Genomic DNA, 20,555 nt, shown 5'->3' with positions numbered 1-20,555 from the left:
GGTCAGATTTTTTCAGGCCTTTTCTTTATGTGAATGTGGTATGTCCCTGCTGTGTTTTTCAGGGACAATCTTATGGCCACCAGCCTGGTTACTACAGCTTTGTGCCTTTTGAATACTATGTTATGAGTTCACTTAACTTTAAAGGTTCACATATTTACACTAAAACAGGAAGTGTTCCTCTTTGACAGTTTCTCAGGTTATTCCTCCACTTCCACCTCTGATTTTGGGCAGGACGCACCTTCTGAGTCACCAGCTGTATTAGGACAAGCAAGACAGCTGCAGAGTCCTCCATGATTTCTTGTCTATAGGGATTTTCTTCTAGAATAAATGAAAACTGATTCTGAAATGCACCCTAGTAATTTAAACTCAATTTGGGGTTACATGAAAGCACTGGTAATACTATATTTTATTGTTCTAAAGGTACTTACATCATCAGATCAAGATGGGAACTTAAAGCAGTATGCATAACAGAATAGTTTCTGCTGTAGCTCACAGAATGTCACTTGTCCAAGTGTTAATGTAATAGAGAGTTTGACCTCAGTCCATTCAATATTTGATTCCTGAGTACTTCCTCCATATGCTGCAAAGAAATATACAGCCAAGCTGGTGTGTGCCAGTCATTGCAGCACTTGGGAGGCTGAGGCAGAAGGAGCATAAACTAGAGTTCCCATCAGGCAACTTAGTGAGACCCTCTCTCAAAAGATAAAAAGAGCTGGGATGTAGCGTAGTGGTAGAGCATCCTTGGGTTTGAAACAACAAATTATGATATTTGGAACCAGTAGGTCTTTAGGTATGATTTTTGCCATTTAAAATCATGTACCCCTTGGTTCATCTCAGTTTCCTCGTCCTTAAAATGAAGATGATGCTACCTGTCTTAGCATGGGGTATATGAAGCCATAGTGGCTTGCCTGGCACAGAGTAAGTACTCTAAATTACAGCTGTTGTCTTATCGATCTTATTAGAAATATTACCATTCTGAAAGAAAATACCAGCTGTAATTTTTGGGGTTTTTGAAAAATACTTTTTAAAGAAAACAAAGAGAAGCAAAGGACATCGTCACTTGTCAGAAAGTTTATCCTTTGAGTCATACCTATATTTTCAATTTCTCTGCTCTTTACACTCTTTCTTGCTGCAAGTTAGAGCTCAGTTCTCTTGGAGTAGTTTTCTCTAGGCATTGTCTTGGGGCTTTAAAATGTTAATACCAGGTAAGTCTTTAAATAAATCAGATATAAGACACAAAATTTCACAGTGAACCACTGGCTCTAGGAGACCCTGGAGGTGAGAGATTGAGGCCATACTTGTCATCGGCCACTTTATAGCAGTGTGAGTCACTGGGTCTTTGATCCTAGTTAATAACAGTTGTTCAGGCCATTGTTCTTAGATAGTGTTGTCTCTAAACTGTAGGGAGCAGTGGTACAGTCTGAAACCAAAATGAGCAAATCCAGCTCAAGTGAAGACCAATACTCATTTATGAACTGAAAAAAAACCATAAGTAAGTACAACAGGTAGTGACTCCTCTTAGTAGAGGCCAGCTCTGCCCTAAAGATTATGTAATTTCTTGTTAAAGACAGAGGTCATTTGACATCACAGTGATGATACCCTTAGTTTGTATCTCTAGGAGTTGTTTTTCATTGTGTGGCTTCCTTGGACTCAGGAGCCTCTCCTTCCTCAAATTATGTAAAATTCCATGAGCACATTGCTTGGCCTTCTGTTTTTTTCATAAATAGTATGTTTTAGTACTTTTCTCATTGTTGAGACAAAATACCCAAAATCCAAAACTAAAAGAGGAAAGGTTTATTTGGCTTACAGTTTGTAAAGGTTTCAGTCTATAGTCAGCTGTCTCCAAGGCAGGGTGGATGGCAGAGAGGCATTGCCTGGCACTGCAAAGGAGAAATAGTTCATGGCAGGCAGAAGGCAGGAAACCAAGCAAGGGGACCGCAGCTCTTTCTGTCCCTTATGTCTTATCTTGGATTGGAGGACTTAGTGTGGGCAACACTCATACTCTTAATCGTAGTGCCCTTGAGCCTAGCATTGCACCATCAATCAGTCCCAGTGTCACACACTCTAGATCCAGCCACCTTTGAAAAGTCCCACCTATGATTGCCTGAGGCTTTGGGGGACATCTAGACACAGCCATAACACTATACTTTTGTATATCTGCCATAGAGTGCTAATTCCCAGATTGACCATTTGATTCTCTGAACTTGCAGCCTACAGCAGCAGTGCTGATTGATGAGCATAGCAGAGGCACTGTCGGGGGGGATAACGGAGCCGCGTACACTTGTAAATGCACATCCTGCTGAGAGTGCTGAACTGCTGACAGCTGGTCACTTCAGCAGCTAGGGACTAGTGGCTGAGTAGTCACTCAATCTTTCCTTCTCCTGAGTTGTCATTGATATTGCCTGCACTGCAGAAGGTCAGCACTTTGTTACCCTTGTCCAGCAGGATCTGAAAAGGTTACACAGCCAGAAAAGTCAGGCATGGTGGCTCATACTTGTAATTCCAGCCCTTGGGAGGCTGGGGCAGCAGCACTGTCACAAGTTCAAGGCCAGCCTGGGCTACATAGTGAGACCCTGTCTCAAATAAACAGACAAAATACTCATACCCAATAGATAATTAAGATATAAAGCACTAATTTCAGGAAGACTATTGTTTTGTTTTGTTGTTGTTTTGTAATGGGGATCAAACTCAGGACCTTGTGCTTGCAAGGCAGGTGAGGATACCACTGAGCTACATCCCCGCCCCTTGTGTTTTGGTTTTTTGAGACAGGTTCTCACTATGTAGTCTAGGCTGACCTTGAACTCACCCTGTAGCCCAGGCTGGCCTTGAAGTCATGGCAATCCTCCTGCCTCAGCCTCCTGAGTGCTGGGAATACAGGTGTGTACTACCACACCCAGCAGGAAGACTATTTCTTTACTAATTATATTTCTAGTATATTTCAATTTCTGATTTTAAAATTTAACATTTTCAGGAATACAAAGGGATATTCCAGGAAAACAATACTGCACATCGGAAAACGGCAATGAAAATATAGTAAAAGAAGTTTAATTTAAATAGAGAAATTGTTTCCCCAAATTAACCCAGGAGAGGTAAATGCACCTAGGAGAAGAGCACGTGGCCTGTGTGCTGGTTTCTGGTAGACAGACATGACTTGCAGTGGGCACGAGGGTGAGCGCCCTGTTGAAGGAGGCACAACCAGGGGGACACCAGGCTGCCCTCATGCGGGGGCGGGAGGGAGCAGCTCTGAAACATTACCACTCAGGGTTACTGAAGCTCTGCTCCAAGTTTGCCTGTCCTTATGGGCCTAGACAGCAAACTGCAGCTCCGCCCTGTCCTGGGATTTAGGGTCCTCTTGAGCAGCAAGTGACATACAGTATGTGGCACTTGGAAGAACTTTATCAAGTGCAGTTTATTATTTTCATCTTTTGAAAAATAGCTTAATTCAGTCTTGTGCTACTGGAGGTCTCCAACGTGGTACTACTTCTGTTCCAGGAGAACCCTTGTAAGTCAGATTCGTCTGTTAAGTCCAACAAAGTGAGTCTTATCTACCTTTCATGCAGAGGCAGTGCTTTATAGTGTAAACCCTGGTAAGTAAGCTACTTCCCCTTTTACAGTTGCTTGAAATAGTGGCACAGGACAGGGCAGCACCCGACTTCTGGAGGGCATGGAGTGACCTGATGGGAGGGAGACAGTGGGCCGACTCCTCCCATCTTTTCCTCTCGCTCCCTCAAGGCTTCCAGACACCTTGGGCTCTTGAGTGAGTGCTGTACATTGAGTGCACAGCAGCATAGTGGCAGATACGGGAGCTGCTTCCACCATTTGTCCACATCTCTGTAACTTGAGGTTCGTTGCTATCTGTAAAAGTTCACAGCTGGAATGTTTGTAAGCTGGGAACTTACTGTACTTATTTACCAACTACTTGGCTTTAGGTTTCAAGGGTACCCTTGTTCTTCTTGTGAAGTGGTGCTGCTTTTATAATAGCACATGAAGAACTGGTTGCATGCCAGGCACAGTGGCACACGCTTGTCATCTCAGCTGCTCAGAAGGCTGAGTCTGGAGGATCACAAATTTGAGACCAGGCCGGGCAACTTGGTAAGACACTGTCTCAAAATGAATAGGACAGGATGGACAGGATGGGGTGGGACAATGTGGGCAGCTCGGCTGGGGGTGTAGCTCACAAGTAGAGCACTTGACTGGCCCCAGGTTCAGTCCCTTGTACCACAAGAAAGACTTGTAATCCCACTAAATGCCGTATCCCTTTTCTTAAACTGTGTTTAAAACCCTCTGCTATGCCTAATATATTTTAGCATCTGAATTCAGTTTTGTTGCAGCCATTTCTATAGAATAAGATTCCTTTAATTTAAAAAAAATCATTTATGTATGGGATTTAGCTCAGTTGTGGAACATGTGGCTAGCATGCACCAGGCCCTGGGTTCAATCCCTGGTGCCACCAAAGAAAAAGAAAAAAAAAAGTCTTTTGAAAGAATTAGCTTTCTCATGCTAAAATAAAGTTTACTGAGGAAATTTTTTAACATATGCAGATATTTTGAAAAACAATTTGAACTGTCAGAACAAACAAAATTGCCAATGTTTCTTCATTGTCGCAACTCACACGATGAATTTTTGGGTGAGTTTAAAATAAAATTCTCATTTAAAATTTAAGAATTTTACAGAAATCTAGCTACTTGCTAAAGGTGTTTTCTGTTAATTTACAGACATAATGAAAAGAAATAGAGATCGGTGTGTAGGTGGAGTGGTAAGTATAAAAGTTGTTTAATATATGGTATTCAAAAATGGCTTGGTTATTAAGGTTGGCTATAAAGTAATTCACATGTTAGCAATAATGTTACTAAGTTCTATCATTATTTGAAGAGCATATATGTTTACTGTTGGATTTATGGGCCAGATAGAGGACAAACATAAACTGTTCTGATATATTTTTGTCCAGAACACAACGAGTACAGAATTATTGGGGAGGTGAGATAGGGTCTTGTTATGTAGTTCCAGCCTCGTGGAACTTAACAGCAATTCTCCTTCTTCAGCCTCCCGAGTGCTGGGATTACAGGCATGTGCCACCATAGCCAGCAAGCATGAGTACAGAATTCTGTTCCCAAGAAAATCCCATCCATGTGTGTACTTGTATACGTCTGACACTGTGAAGTTTTTGTATCTTCTATTAGCCATTCTTTAATGTTCTTCAACTTAAATTGTGAGGAAAATATTCACTGATTTTTATAGTATCTTGAACTGACTCATCATGTTTCAGGTTTGCCTTCCTAACTTCTCATCACCTGCGTTAGTTTCTCTTATTACTCTGATCTAGATATACTTCTTTCTGCCATTTGCATTCTGCAGTCACTGCAGTCAGCAGTCTTCAGATATTTCTCATACATATTATCTACACATCTCAGCTCAGGTATCTATTGTGTAATGCTTTCTAATCTTATTTGAGTCATGGACTCTTGAGAATCTTCCTTAGAAAAATGCTCAGATACAAAGATTTTCATACACATTTTCAAGCAACACTCATTGACTATTTCTATCCATAACGTTGCTTGTGGGTCTATAAAACAGTTATACTATGCCAACCAAGGACAAAGAAAGGCCTGCACTGCCTTGCTGTGACAGTTTCATATGGGTGTTCCACAGCACTATAATTTGTATGCGTTATGTTTTGCAGTGGTGTTAATGTGTACATTTCCTCTGTAGTTTCCTGACTCTAATTTAGCCTTTAGAAACTACTTGGGCCTTGAGAAGGGTTTTAATGAATACCCTTGTCATTACTGGTGGCATTTATTATAACATTCAGACTCCACTTCAAATTCATTTGCTTTATTTCCAAATAAGACTTTATTTGGGCTTGGCATGGCAGTGCCTGCCTATAATCCCAGCTACTGTGGAGGCTGAGGCAGGAGAAGTACAATTTCCAGACCAGCCTGGACAATTTACAGGCACCCTGTTTCAAAATCAAAAGGGCTGGGGATGGAGCGCAGAGCTCCCTGGGTTCAGTCCCCAGTACCACAATAAATTAATTAATTAAAAATTAAAATTGACTTGGATGACTCTGTAGTAATTAAACTTTTAAAACATTATTTTTATCATTAAAAGTTGCTATACAAAGAGTAATGTCTGAAGTGGTTTATGAAGAATCACATTTTAAATTATTTGGATATGAATGGAGGCTATGTTTTCTAGTCTGCTGGAAATGGTTAGGGCAAGAATAATTGCCTTCAGGCAGCTAACACAGAGTGTTGAGAACATTACCCACTTGTGCTCAGATTGTCTGGCCTTAGTGGTAACAGTGTCACTTGGTAGGTGACCTCCTTTTGTGAAGTAGTCTTGTTATTGTTTACTTTGCAGTACATAAATGCGCCCAAAGTATGAACAGCTGTTCCTCAGTCTTGGGTTCGTGAAGGTGAAAAATGCCATCTCAGCTCTTCTGCCTGCTAAGCTGATATTGTTGACTGTGTATCAGTTTACATTTTGAAGCAGCATTCTCACAGCTTCTTAAATTGCCTAAGTCATTTCTATTCTAGAAAAAATATCCTGTAACAGAACAATTCAGTAAATTTTCAGTATGTTTTAAATGGTGTTACAGCATTTCCACCTTTTCCTCCTGCTTTTGCCTAATGCCATACTTTTGAAACACTGTGATCCAGGATTTTTTTTTCTTAAAAAGTCTTATCCATGTTACTTATAACTTTAAAGGTTAACTATTATAATAATAACACCTGTGTGTCCCCTAGGTACACTCATTTGATGGTACCAAGGAAGCAGCAGCTGCTTTGATTGACTTGGATCTCTATATAGGATTTAATGGTTGGTACGTCATCAGGTTGTTTTTGTTAACTTTTATATTAAACATTCATAAATGATTTTACAGTGAACCACTGATAAAGGTTTATTTTTATTAAAGTGTTTTGTATTGATCTTTGCTTGAGAATCTCAGTAATTATGTAGGAAATTAAAGAATACTATTACAAGCAAGCTAAAGCTTCAAAATTACAGAGTACTGCCCTCTGTTCTGATAACAGAAACAGTTTATGTTGAATTCAGCAGCTAGCTTTTTCTGGCAACTCAGTTTATTCTCAGGTCGTTTTATGCCTTTGAAACATATATGTTCACAGCATTGTGTATAGCTGTACACAGGATACAGGCCAGGGAGAAAGGTTATTCTGTGGCAGTCATTTATATATTTCTGTAGGCCAAAATTCTGAGGCTGAAAGAAGAAACAGGTGTAAAGTTACTCCCAGGGGAGAATGTGTCCCTTGGCTCCTGCGTGGTGACCTTTCTACTGTAACACCACCGAGACCTCACTTAGTGCAGTCACTAAGTGGCCAGGGCCTTACGCTTCTTTTTTGTCACATGTCAGAGCTTCCACCGGGACCTTTCATAGGATGTCAGAGTAGTGTAAGGCTTGCTTTCTTAGTCACTTTCCATGTTGCTGGGACAAATACCTGACACCTGCAGCATAGAGGAAGAGAGTTTTTCTTGGGCTCAAGGCTTAGAGGTTTCAGTTCATAGTTGGCTGGCTCCAAGGCAGAAGCAGCATCATAGAGGGGTGTGCTGCAGAAGACAGCTGCACACGTCCTAGCAGGGAGGAATCAGGTTGGGGTGACAGCACCCTCCCAGGTCAGCCTCCACTCAGCTCCCCAGTGAATGAGCCCACCATGAGTACAGGCTGTGACCCCGCCACCTTCTGAAAGTCCGCCTCTGAGTACATGAGACTTTCCCTCATCTGTTTCATTTCCTTACAGTGATCATTTCTGATTGCATATTTTTGGCTAAACTTTTAGGGAAATAGTCATGGAATTATTTTTTAGTGCTTAAGATACTTCATATTTAAATTAGTGGTTAAATCAGTTTATAAGTAAATATTCAAAGGAGTAATGATTAAAAAGTCAGGAAGCACTGATTTACAAGCAACTATCACAGCCCCCCAGCACGTGCCCCAGCCCCAGAGCAGCTTTTTCTGAGGCAACAGCTTCGCTTTATCCCCATGGATAGTATGCATGTACCATCAGCTCTCGACTGATCCATCTCTTCTCATTGAGCTGTATGGCATTTTCGTTCTTATATCCCATACTAACTCCCACCTCTGTACTCCTTCCAGTAGTTATTTCAAGCTTTTTGGCTTTATGCATATTTAGTGTTTTCATTATGTCTATAGATGTTGACTGCTGGCCCATATGGTGTGCTATGCCTGTGTTTCTTCTACTGCTTTTTGTTTTGGAGTAATTCTGTGGTGGTTAGGGTAGGTCAACTCGATTGGCTTTGAGATCTGCCCCCGGGGCAAGGGACTGGTGAAGCACATTTCTGAGAGTATCAGAGTGGGTCATGGAGGCCCAACTTGAGGGGTCCAAATCCGGCCCTTCCTCGCTGGTGTTGCTCTTTTGCTCCTTCCCTGCTGCTCTGAATTAAGCAGCTTTGTTCTACCCACACCCTTAGCCATTATGTTTCTGCCATGGATTCAGGCAGCCTTGTACTTGAAAACCATGAGCCAGATTAAACCTTTCCTCCTTTAAGTTGTAGGTGTCAGTTGTGTCCCAGTTAACAGGAAAGCTAAAATACTCCCTCTGTGTGTGTGTGTGTGTGTGTGTGTGTGTGTGTGTGTGTGTGTATCTGTAAAAGAGAGACTGGGGATTACACCTGGGGGTGCTCTACCCTGACTACATTCTCAAGCCCCTCAGCTTCCCAAGTAGCTGGCATTATAGCAGGTACCATCATGAACCTCAAATATTTTTATTTACTTGGCTTTCTTTAAAAGTTGAAGCTCACTCGTACTGTGTACTGCTCTGTGAAATGCATTCATCTGTTTTCCCCATGAGGAAACCTGTCTAGGAAGTTTCAGTTCTAGACCCTTCTGTCTTTGTTTCTGTTTGGACTAGTGGGTCTTTTCTGATACAGCTCCTATTTTTAGACCCCATGTTTTCTGTTTGTTCTAGGGGAAGAAATTGTCCATAGGAAGTGTATTTTATTTTAAAATATTTCTTTGTTTGAAAATTAATGTATTCTATTCTTCCTCACGTTTGCTTGGACAGTTAATGAAAGGGAGAGGGAACCTACTTTTGGTTGTTAGTTTTCCTAGGCATAAAATTCAATATAGTCATTTTCACTGAGAATTGACGCTGTCCCATCAAGTCAGTTCTGGTGGTGCTTGCCCTGTGACCTGCTTTCTTTTCCTCTGGAAGATTGTAGTTCTTTATGTTTGGTATTACGAAATTCACAGATGTCTTCTCATGCTTTGTCTTCTTGCTGGCCCCTTCCAACTAGAGGCTCGTCTTTGTCAGTCCTGGAGAATTTTCTTGATTTTTTTTTTTTAAACATCTCAGATTGATAACATAGATACTATCTTTTTATTCTACAATTTATGTGTATTTATTTTCTCCTTCTTCCAAAAAAGTGCCTTATATTTTAATGTTTTTATATTTGCTTTGGTTTCTTTTTGGGGGGGGGTACTGGCATTGAACTTGGGACCTTGTGCTTGCAAGGCAGGTGGCAGAACCAGAGCTCAAGCCCAGCCCTTAACCTTTTTTAGTAAGTAACTTTGGCATGAGTCTGTGAAAGCTCTTATTTTTTAGTATCATTATCTTGATAGATGAAGTTATCTTCTTCTTTCTCTAAAGATAGGAACTGCAGTATAATTGCTTTATTAGTTCCTCTTTCCTCTTTTGGTTTGTCATGATGGGCGCTTTCCTTAAATGTCAGACAATCCTTCACTGTCTATTTAAAAGACAAAAACAACTGTTTGGAAACTAGTGAGAGTCCATCAACTGGCAGGCTTAGATGGTCAGCTGACTGTTCCACTGGGAATTCCCAGATACCATTTTATACACATCTTTTTTGGGTTGATCCAGTTCCTTCAGAAAGGCATTGTTTGGTCCCAGCTGGAAACGCAAAGTAGGGATTTCTGATTGTGCCGACAGTGCTGTGGAGCAGAGGAGGATCAGAAAGAAGATTGCTGTTCAGGCAGCAGTCACTCTTCATTTTCAGCCCCATGTTTCACCCCTCCTCTGGTATGTGCTGGTTGTTCTCCACCAAGTCTGATTTAGGTTCATTCTCTGCCTCTGTCTCCCTCTCCCTCTCCTTTCCTCTCTCCAGATTTCTTCTAGGTACCTAGTTGTTAGAAATGTCTTCAGTGGTTTGGTTTGCTTGTGTTTGGTCTCTCTGCAGGCACATAGCATTTAAGTCATTTTAACACTTAAAACGTGACATTTGTCATTTCTCTATCACCTCCTGCTTTACATGTTATGATTCAAGGTAACAAATATTTACTAGTTTGATCAAAAACTCCTGTTGTTTTCACCTTGACATTCTGGGTGAGGAGGTTTCAAGAGAAGACAGTAAGATTAGTAGTTGCCAGAGATGTAGAGGGAGGGAGAGATGAACAGGCAGAAGAGAGGGGTTTTAGACACTGAAACCACTCTGTGTGATACTGTAATGGTGAATACGTCATTTGTCCAAACCCATGGAATTACTAAACTCTACCATAGGTCATGTTTTCATTCTGGGGGCTCAGAATTGAAGAGGTAACAATTGCTCAGTGTGCCATCCAAACAGAAAAGTACACAGCCTGTGGCCATATCATCCCATCCTGTGAACTCAAAGCAAGTCTGGAGGCAAAGGCTAGAGTCCAGAGCAGAGTTTATCCATCCCACTAAGAAACAATGGCAGGGTACCGATACTTTTATTACAGAAATTTTATTAGAGAACAGCAAAGAATTGGGAGCAGGAAACCTGCCTCAGAGACTGAAAATGAAAGTTAAGAACCTCTAAGTTATGCAAGTAAGTTCTTTTTTAAAAGTTTATTTTTACTTAAACTGATACAGAAAGCCTATTGAAGAATCAACTGACTGATAAGCATGAAACATTACATCTTCTAAAGGCAGATCTGGTTGGAATTATCAATCTGGAATCTGAGGAATGTGTAATATACTGACAATGTATTATGGGGTTTTGAGTTTTGTAACTTGTATTAAACACGATATAAAAAAGTTATTCACTAAATGCTACCTTAAAAACTAAATGTACATTTCTTTTAAAGCTCACTGAAAACTGAGGCTAATTTAGAAGTTTTGAAGTCAATACCTAGTGAAAAATTAATGATTGAGACAGGTAAGTTGAAGTGTTCAGAACTTTTAAGTTTCATGTTAAACTAGTACCACCCCCCCCCAAAGGAAGGTGACATCAGGTTTACTGTTAAATATTTTTAAATAGTATGTTCAACATTTATATTTTTCAAAAGACTTTTGGGGGTTTTTACTGAAGTATTTATGCAAGAGATTTTTTTTTTGTACCGGGGATCGAACTTAGGCCCTTGAGCTTGCAAAGCAGGCCGCAGAACCACTGAGCCAAATCCCCAGCCTATTCAAGAGATTTTTATTTTCAATTTTATGTTTGTCTAAGCCTAGAAACTTAAAAAATGTCAGAATCTGTAATAACTAAGGTCTTTTAGTTATTCCTAATAAAGGAGTTTTGACCAAAATTACACTTCAGGGTTTCACAATCATTTTTTTTTTTTTTTTTTTTTTTTGGTACTGGGGTTGAACTCAGGACCTTGTGCTTGCAAAGCAGGCAGTGGAACCATTGAGCTACATTTCTGGCCTTCAAAGTCTTTTTTTACATGTCATCTTCTTTATAATGATTTAATTCTGTAGTATTTTTTAAACTGCAAAAATCAAATTGTTTTTGTATGTTAGACTCTGTTCCCTTTTAAAACAGGGTTAAAAGCGAAAACTTTTATCTCTAAATCTTGTAACTCAAGGTGTTTATATCATGACCTTTATAAAGCCCAGATTGAGGTACTCTGGAGACATCAACTGTATTTCCTTAGGCAAACATGAAATTGAAGTAGATTAAGTACAATGGTTGTAAAATTTGTAAGCTATTATGATTAAAGAGATATATATTTAAAGCCACTGTTTCATATTCAATAGAGATAATATAGAAACATATTAAATATTTTTATGTTCCAATTATATTTTTAGGCTAAAGATTTTTTTAAAGCAGACATGTTATCAACAATGTTAGCAGAAAAAGTTGATTCTTACTTACAAAGCATTTAAGATGCAACTGAGGATTTATCTTGTGCTTTCCTTAGAATTGTTTTCTATATAGCAAAAAAATGGGCAAGCTGATTTATGGGTTGTAAGTTACACATTATATATTATTTGCTAAGGTTCATAAAAATTTGAAAACATAGACCTCTAAACACTTTTATTTTTGCCTAACTGTAGATGCACCTTGGTGTGGAGTCAAAAATACACATGCTGGATCAAAATATATAAAAACTTCATTTCCTACCAAAAAGAAATGGGAAAATGGGCATTGTTTAAAAGACAGAAATGAACCCTGCCATATAATGTAAGTGTTTCTCTTTTATGATCTTCAGAATCACAGTAAGCAATCACCAAATGCCAATTAATGAAAAATGAACTCTGAGGGCAGAACTTGTTTTATGAAATTAATTTCAAATTAAGTACAGGTCATTCTAACGAGTGTACATGCTGAATGGTAGAACTAATGAAACGATACCCACTCACACATCATCATAAAAATTCAGGTCAAAGACCATCTCGGTAATGATTTAGAGGAATTTGCACCTGAATTGCTCTATCTGGGATCCTAGCTTCACATCCTTTCAGTCCTGGGACTTTGCTGCAGCAATGAGAAATCTTGATTTTGGATTGGTTGTCATTCTGCAAGAGGGAAGAGATCCTACAACTATCCTTACAATCACCTTACCTCATCTAAGTTTATTCTCATGTACCTTCTCTTCTGCTGTTTGTAACCAGTTAGCCTTAGCATTTTAAGTAATTCACAACCTGAATAAATCAAGGAAATGACACATTTCTTTGGAATATGACAAAAGACAGGGTTTCCTTTTTACCTTCACCCCCAAAAAGGCTGAACTTTATAACACATTCATTAAAAATACTGGGTTACCTTAAGACTGCCAATTTTCAAAACGCACCATCTTTTTCTTTAATAATGAGTATTAGATAGCCAGATCTAAAATTCAGCAGGCAGAAAAACTGAGACTTATCCTATAAAAATTGAGAGGTTCTTTTCCTTTATGAATTGTTGGCTCTGCCAAAGGCTTTAAAATTGAATGCTTTAAGGTCCATAGAGAGGAATGTTTTTATACTCTGGTTAAAGGAAAAAAAAAAATCACATAATTTTTATAGAATACAGATGCTTGCAAATTTAGTCAGAAGACAGTATAGTATTTCTAATCATTTTTCAGAGATCTAAAAGGACATTGGAAATGAGAGGCTAGTATTTTGCTGGCAGCCAGACTAGAGGGAGTAGTTGCTATGAAGTGTGTCCACATCAGTTTTCTGTATTTTCTTAATTGTAGGTAAAGTTACAGCTGTTCACTTTAGTTATACTAACTCCTACTTACAAAAGTAATTTGCCAAGCTCCATTCTGTTAGTTTTACATTGTAATGATTACATAGAGGTCTTACTTCCCTTTTAGATTATAAATTCCTTGAGACATTTTGGAGTTCCTTACACATCAGGAAAGGTACAGATTACTAAGGCTACAAGAATCAAGACAGTCCCTGTGCTCACCCACCTACAACACAAATGGGTTCCCTGTGCCAGGCTTTTGGGTGAGGCCCTCAGTTAGACATTGGCCCCCTGCATCCTGAAGCAAACAATTAGATAACCTATAGTCTGAGACAGTAAAGCTGTTACAGAGGTATGAATCTGTCTCTGGAAACAGACATGGCAGCTGTCTGCCTAGAGAGAATTAGAAAAGTGCTCTACTAGGCTGACATTTCATCTGTTTACTAAACAAGACTGGGAGTCAGGCCAAAGACCCGCAATGGCCTGCTGTAGAAGGCTCGCTAACCCAGAGTAATAGTGAGCTTAGTATGGAAGTGGGATGCATAGGGTTAAAGTGGAAGGGAAGTCTGGGAAGGCAAGGTGAGACCCAGGTTGTCAGGTCTCTTGTGAGCCAAGTTTAGTAGGTTAGATTTTATCAAGACCCAAATAATTTTAAGTGGGATAATGGCAAAAACAAAACAAAAAAACCCACTCTTGAGGAGGTAGGTAGCAGGAATCATTTAGCTCCTTCAAGACTTAAAACTGCCTAGTTTAAGACCTCTGCATTAAACAAATGCCATTAAATTCTCAAATACAATAAACTGCCTGTTTAAAAAAAAGAGTAACTATAGCTTTAGGCCACTGAAGCTAACTAGAAATAGACTGGCTGCAAAAGAGATCTTCGAAGATTGCCATAAACTTTTGTTATAATCAAGCACACAAACAGAAGGTTCTACTAAGCACCAAAGGTATGGAGTAAGTCAGGTATAGGGACACAAGTCTGTAATTTCAGCCCTTGGGAAGCTGAGGCAGGAGGATTGCCTGGAGTTCAAGGCCAGCCTGACTACAGAGAGAGACCCTGTCTCAGAAAACATAAGCAAAAAAATTCTAACTAGAAAGTAATTTTGCCATACAATGTAAATTTTAGCAAAGCAATTGTGAACTTCAAAACATTCTATCAGCAGCACTACTTAAGCATTTCAATTCTGAGTAGTACATAGGGTAAAATTCTGAAATTTACTATCTTAATTTAAATGGTACTAATTTATTTTTAGCATATTTTGATTGTCAGATAACTAAAGTCAGATAACTAAAGTTTAATATGGCTGGTTTGGTACATTTACTAAACAGTCTTGTGTCACTGTTACAGAATAATAAAAAGTTAATCTTAAATTTCCATCTCTAATTCCTTTGGTGTTTGTTTACATTTTTAAATTTTATTTTTCTTTGTTTAGAGACAGAATCTCACTGCATGGTTCAGGCTGGCCTCAAACACCCAGCACTTGCAGCAATCCTCTTGCCTCACGGGCATGCATCCATGCCAGACCCCAGGTGTTTACATATAAGATACCTCGAAAACGAACAAAAAGCTGCCTAAGGAGTACTTAAATGTTTAATGTAGACTAGAAATTTCTAACTCAGGTCTAATAATAGCCTACCTATAAGCAATACCACTAGAAGACAATACTGAGAGTCGTCATTTTAGGCAAAGAAACTGAATGACAGATCCCAGGGCGGTTCTCTTGCAGGGAAAAAATACAGAACATCCCCACACTCCCCTTCCCACACAGCTCATTCCCCACTTGCGGTCACTGTGCTTAACCACAAACCATTTCTTCCCATCTCTTAACTAGTTCCTTAAGCACTGGCTTTCAAACTTTGGGTGCTATCCTCACATTGTGATCATTACATACATACAAATGTAAATAAAACCAAACCCAAAGTGTACAGGTACTTACCCTTAAGTGCAATGTACATTTCCTTTAATCTTTTAGATGCTTATCATGACTTACTAAAGATCCGTTATGACCTAGTATGAAGGGGCTCATTTCTACTAGATTAATTCCATGATGTGGTGGTGCACATAATATAGAAGGCTGGTATATTATAATATACTTGAACCTGATTCTTGACTTTATATGAAAGTCAGCTCTAGAACTTGTCTCTAATTGCTGATAGTAAGTTAATTTTTTCTATTGATACTTGCTGAAAACTTTTACTGTTAAGCTGTGTTAAAAATGCTAGTACAAGATATTCTTTTACATGGAAAAGTTAATTATACACCTTTAAAACAATATATACTTGGAAATATAACCCTTTTTTGTTTGTTTTGCCTTAGTCAAATACTGGAGATAATGTCAGCTGTAAGAGATGAGGAGCCACTGGAATTAGCCAATACGCTATATAACAACACCATTAAACTATTTTTTCCTGATACTTAATTGGCATATTCCAACATGTATGAAATACTTCATGGCAAAATTTACTGTAAATTTCAATAAAGAAAATTATCTGAAAGCTGTCTAAAGAAGAATCACTACACAGCATCCGCTTCACTGGTATCCATGAATTTTATATCATTCAATGTTGGTGTAAAACAATGAGAACCTAGCTATTTGCCTGCATTGTGTCATCTTATCAAGAGATAAAAGGACATTTGAGCACATTCTGCTGTAAATCAAAGTTTAGCTGATAAAAGCCTATTTCTGAGCTGACAGTATTGATTCACAACTCTTGAACTTAGCTATTCAAGTTTCAAAAAAATTCTGTTGCTTTTGGCAGGATAATTTTTTCCATCCATGGTTTTAAAATACTACTCCTTTGGTTAAATTAACTTACATATTGATCACTTTATTTCCTTGACTTTAATGTGATTTTTCTGGTTTGTACTTGCATTTTTTCCACTTTGAAAACTCATTTTAAAGAAATACTAGGGTGCAGTTAGAAACATTATATAATTTCATTGCGAATCTTTGGCACAGTTGACGCACCATTATGACTATTACATCTATTAAAAAGTTGTTTGTTCAAATTTTGTCATAAAAATGTGAAAACATTTTATTCTATGTACAATAATGTACACAAATTTAAATAGGTCACCAAAGAGACCAGAAGTAACTAAAGAGGTATATTTACAGTAGCACATCACAGTAAACGGAAAACCATTCACAGATTCAACATTGATACTGTTTTTTGTGCTTGGTTACACACTGAAGCAAAGCATATTCCATTTTGGATGAACTCAATTTTAAACAAATACCTCAGTGATTAGTAAATTATTTTAATCAGTGTCATCATTAAATTCTTCAGCTGCTGCACCTGTGTGCTGAATCCCTCCATTTCTTTCTCTTTGCACATCGTCATCACAATCTGTACTGTCATTTTCATTCAGTTCCCTGTCAGATTCAGCAGCATCTTCTCTTACTTCCTCTGGGTTTTCATTTTCATTGGCTGCAATAAATCCATTGTTGTTAGATATATTGGAATCGTCCTTGACATCATCTTCAATGTACACTTTTTGATGGCACATTGGACAAGTATCTTGAATGTATAGCCATTTCCGAAGACAAAGTGCATGGAAATAATGATTACATGGTGTAATACGAGCAGAAGTTGTAAACTCATGATAGCAAATTGCACATACATCATCTATTTCTTCCAAGCGGCTCCCTTTTATTTCAGGAAGTGAATTGATTTTCTTAACAGCAGTTCTACGATTCATGAATGTCTTCCAGCCATTTTTTGCTTGTAGGTAGATGTTAAAATATGCATGTAGGCACATCATACAAGCCCGAATTTTACTTCCTGACTCAAACATCATAGTATAAGCCCCATTTCCAAACATCACTACTCCAAATATAAATTCAATAATATTGCCGGTTGAACGAACATAGTAGACATAATCATCAAGCTTTTCCCAAAGGACATTATAGTAGCCATCAATCATGAATAACGTATAAACAGTGAGGGAAACAATTACTTTTAAGCAGAGCTCCACACAAAAGGCAGTAACTGCAAACAACCATGTATTTAGAGCATAGTGGTGCCAAAGAACATAGCTGAGTAAAACAGGAAGAATGAACAGGCAAGCAGAGACAAACAGCACAGGAAAATGTCTACGGAAAGATGAAACATGGGAGGCACTGAGAGACATTAATACAGGGTCTGTCATTCCATGGATGAAATGCAGGACTGCAGTTAACAAAAGGCACATGTTTCTACTTAAGCGAATAAGTCTCTCTTCTGGTCTTAGCCCACTTAAACCAGTCTGAAGAGCCAAAATAAAAAATAAAACAGGTGCTACAAAGCCAAGTCGCCTGTCATCTTCTTCAGTTGATCCAATAAAGGCCAATATTCCAAGCCCCAAATAATGGGCTATTGAGGAAATTACAGCACTCATACCCAGTACAGTAAGTGTAGAATCACATCCACTAATTATAAGATTGCAAATGATATCCCAGAAATCATCCCAAGAAATGAGGAAGGACTCAGTTTCATTTGCCATCCTTAGAATGTACATTAACACTGTAGCCTGAGCTATAATTCTTGTTAGCCAAAAGACTCGAAGTATATCTGGGAAACGAATCCTCTTCCATGTGTCCTCCATCAATAACTGTAATCCATAAATTCGATACATGTGCCTCACTAAAAGATAAACATATCGTGTGGAATAATAAAACCACCTAAGTTTCACTGCCAAAACAAGTATTGTATTTAATATGAGAATTAAGGAAGAGGTAAAAACTAAAGTCTCCCTGATGTGTAATGGTAGCTCTGTGATTAAGCCTATTACAGGAACCAAAAGATCCAAAACAATTAACTGTGAATAGATGGAATGAATCTGGAGTAGTGTGATGTATCCGATTCCAAATGTTAGCTGTAGAACAATGAGTGCCATCCACAGTGAGGGCCCTTTTTGAGGAAGCAGCTCAATTCCAAAGGCCGAAGTGTTGTAGGCACCGTAGAAGTCAATGTGCAAAGCAGCATAATAGTTCACCAACACTGAAGTTGCAGCTAATAGAAAGGCTGAGCTGTACATGTAAAACTTGAAAAGTGATCGCTGTGACAACATTAGAACAATACTGGATGCAAATATACCTAAAAAGAAAGAAAATAGAAAAGGTCATCTGAATGACGTATTTTCAGCATGTCTTACATTAATACTTAAATCTTCTGCCTTAAATTATGAATATTTTCAAAGTTATGAACATTAAGTCTCAAAAAAACTTAGACTCAGAGGACAGTAAGGTTTTGTAAAGTCAGATTTCAAGAGACCAGAGCACACTAAATTAGTCTTAAAAATCTCACCACTAGCTTGGGGGGGTGCACACCTGTAATTCCAGTACTCTGGGAGTCTGAGGCAGGAGGACTCCAAGTTGGAGCCCAACCTGGGCAATGGCATGAGACTGTGTCTCAAAATTAAAAGGAAAAAAAAAAAAGGCTTCAAGCTGCTGTGGCTCATTTGCTACAATTGGTTCAATCCCCGGTACCAGAGGAAAAAAAACACCTCACCCTTTATTTTCTAATTTCTACAATTTTGTCACAAAATTCCTAAATTATCTTCAGGACAAATTTGTACTGATATATACCTTTAGATAAATTTTAAAACTTAAAAGAACAAGTCCTTTATAATTTCATACTCATTAAAAACTTTAGGGCTGGGATGTAGCTCACTGGTACAGCGCTTGTCTAGGATGCTTGATGTCCTGTGTTTGATCCCCAACATTAAAAAAATAATAATTCCATCAAAAAATTAAGAATTAAATATGACCACGTGGGAAACATCACCAATATTAAGTCTTACAATTCTTTTTTGTAAAGTGTTCTCTTGGGAATCAAGTTTTATACTTCCATGTAATTCCTCCGTTTGTTCCAAGTATAAACTCACGCCAGCTCTTCTTCCTGTTCCTCAAATTTCAGCATTCTCCAAGGGTCTGTTTTTTTCCTTCTGATTTTGGAAATTACCTCCAACTTCCGTTTTTCCGGTATATTTCTGTATTCATTTCTTCAACCCTTTTTCTTCAGTTACAAAAGTAGCATTCAGAAAACCATAGTGTGTTAAAAAGGGATAATAAAACCCCTCCTCCCCTACTGTACACTGTCAACACTGGACATGCATCTGGACACATCTTTGAGCACAACAAAAAAAATTTGAAGATTTCAATAAACGGTCAAAGGTTTCAACTATAAAATGACATCAAAACATTCACGTAGTTCCACTCCTCCATTACCACTGCAAAAGTCAAAAACTGAAAGCCTAACTCACCTTAAACCAGAACCAGCTTTTCTCTGTGATTTCTACTTTCACGTGAAGGGTACCATCATTATGGTCCTAAGAATGCTTCAGGGCCCATGCTATCAAAGTGCCAATTAGTTGCCAAATTCTAACGTGTTTATCTCCCTTTTCTCAGTGGCACCAACCAAAGACACCTATAAATCACCAATTGTTTTTCTTTATTCCTCTGCTCAAATTACATTCTTCAGGTGGCTCTGAAATTACTAACTAAAGCTTATACTCATCTTAGCATTCAAGGACCCAATTTAAAGTGATATTCTTCCCAACACATGCACAGACACCCCAATGTACCAGATTTGTTTCCCTAGCTTCTGTCTACCACAGTTACATCTTTACAGTCTTCTCTTTGCTTAGAATGACAGCCCCACCAAGTTTCCAACCCTACTGTGGTTTACACATAAGTGTCTCGGATTCTGTATTAAGGGCATAATGTTCCATGCAGCAGTATTCAAAGGGGGCCTAGAGAACTAATTGTTTATGAAGGCTCTCACTGTCACTGGATTAATCCACAGATGGTATTTTAGATATTGTTAGGAGGTAACAAAAACTCAGAAGAAGAAACCTAGCTGAGGGCAGGTCGGGTGGTCCATATGATAGTGGAAGCATTTTAAAACCTGGTTCCTTTAAGTAATGACTGCCCATACACAAACTTTATCCTGTGCCTAAGTGTCAGGTCATTGTGAAAAGAAAACGCTGAACTAGAGGATCCATAAGCCTTTTTAGCAAGAGCCCGCTGCTTCTCCCACCCAAGTAGGCCACTAGCAGTCTTCTGGAGAATTGAGAACAGGGTCATTTCAACAGAAACTATATTTTCTGAGGATTAAAATCTTCCATGCAAGATAACAAGGAAATGGAATTAACTCAGTATACCATATGCCGTATGTGATCTTCCTTTAGGTTTTTTTTTGTTTTTTTTTTTTTTTTTTTT

The 20,555-nt window shown here is 38.6% G+C and overlaps 2 protein-coding genes across 12 annotated transcripts in view; one reads left to right on the top strand and one right to left on the bottom strand.

Moving 5' to 3' along the window:
* Window positions 1-16,227, top strand: part of Tatdn1 (TatD DNase domain containing 1) — a 42,535-nt gene extending 26,308 nt beyond the window's left edge. For 6 of the 9 annotated variants that reach the window (XM_033760851.1, XM_010611227.3, XM_019205579.2 and 3 more), the window contains 6 exons: window positions 4,542-4,627; window positions 4,716-4,756; window positions 6,747-6,823; window positions 11,045-11,115; window positions 12,237-12,363; window positions 15,671-16,225. In XM_033760851.1, coding sequence (XP_033616742.1) covers window positions 4,542-4,627; window positions 4,716-4,756; window positions 6,747-6,823; window positions 11,045-11,115; window positions 12,237-12,363; window positions 15,671-15,773 — 505 coding nt within the window. In that variant the 3' untranslated portion in view covers window positions 15,774-16,225. Of the gene's footprint in view, window positions 1-4,042; window positions 4,093-4,541; window positions 4,628-4,715; window positions 4,757-6,746; window positions 6,824-11,044; window positions 11,116-12,236; window positions 12,368-15,670 lie in introns of those variants that run through there. The other 3 variants (XM_019205582.2, XM_010611232.2, XM_033760850.1) reach the window with 3 other exon arrangements.
* On the bottom strand, window positions 16,227-20,524 carry Rnf139 (ring finger protein 139). Of its 3 annotated transcripts, none has more exons than XM_019205575.2 (2): window positions 19,136-20,524; window positions 16,227-18,429 (listed from the first exon to the last, which is right to left on the bottom strand). In XM_019205575.2, exon 2 carries the CDS (start codon window positions 18,401-18,403, stop codon window positions 16,613-16,615), a length of 1,791 nt encoding a protein of 596 aa, XP_019061120.1. In that variant the 5' UTR covers window positions 18,404-18,429; window positions 19,136-20,524; the 3' UTR covers window positions 16,227-16,612. The 3 variants fall into 3 exon arrangements, with proteins under 3 accessions (XP_019061120.1, XP_019061121.1, XP_019061122.1); XM_019205576.2 differs by having other exon boundaries at window positions 19,220-20,524; XM_019205577.2 differs by having other exon boundaries at window positions 19,297-20,524.
* Between the last annotated feature and the right edge of the window lie 31 nt (window positions 20,525-20,555).

The sequence above is a fragment of the Fukomys damarensis genome, unplaced genomic scaffold (genome assembly GCF_012274545.1).
Source record: "Fukomys damarensis isolate Sample0158 unplaced genomic scaffold, DMR_v1.0_HiC HiC_scaffold_5, whole genome shotgun sequence".
Classification (NCBI taxonomy): Eukaryota; Metazoa; Chordata; class Mammalia; order Rodentia; family Bathyergidae; genus Fukomys; species Fukomys damarensis.
This window is presented reverse-complemented; position numbering and strand designations above follow the sequence as displayed.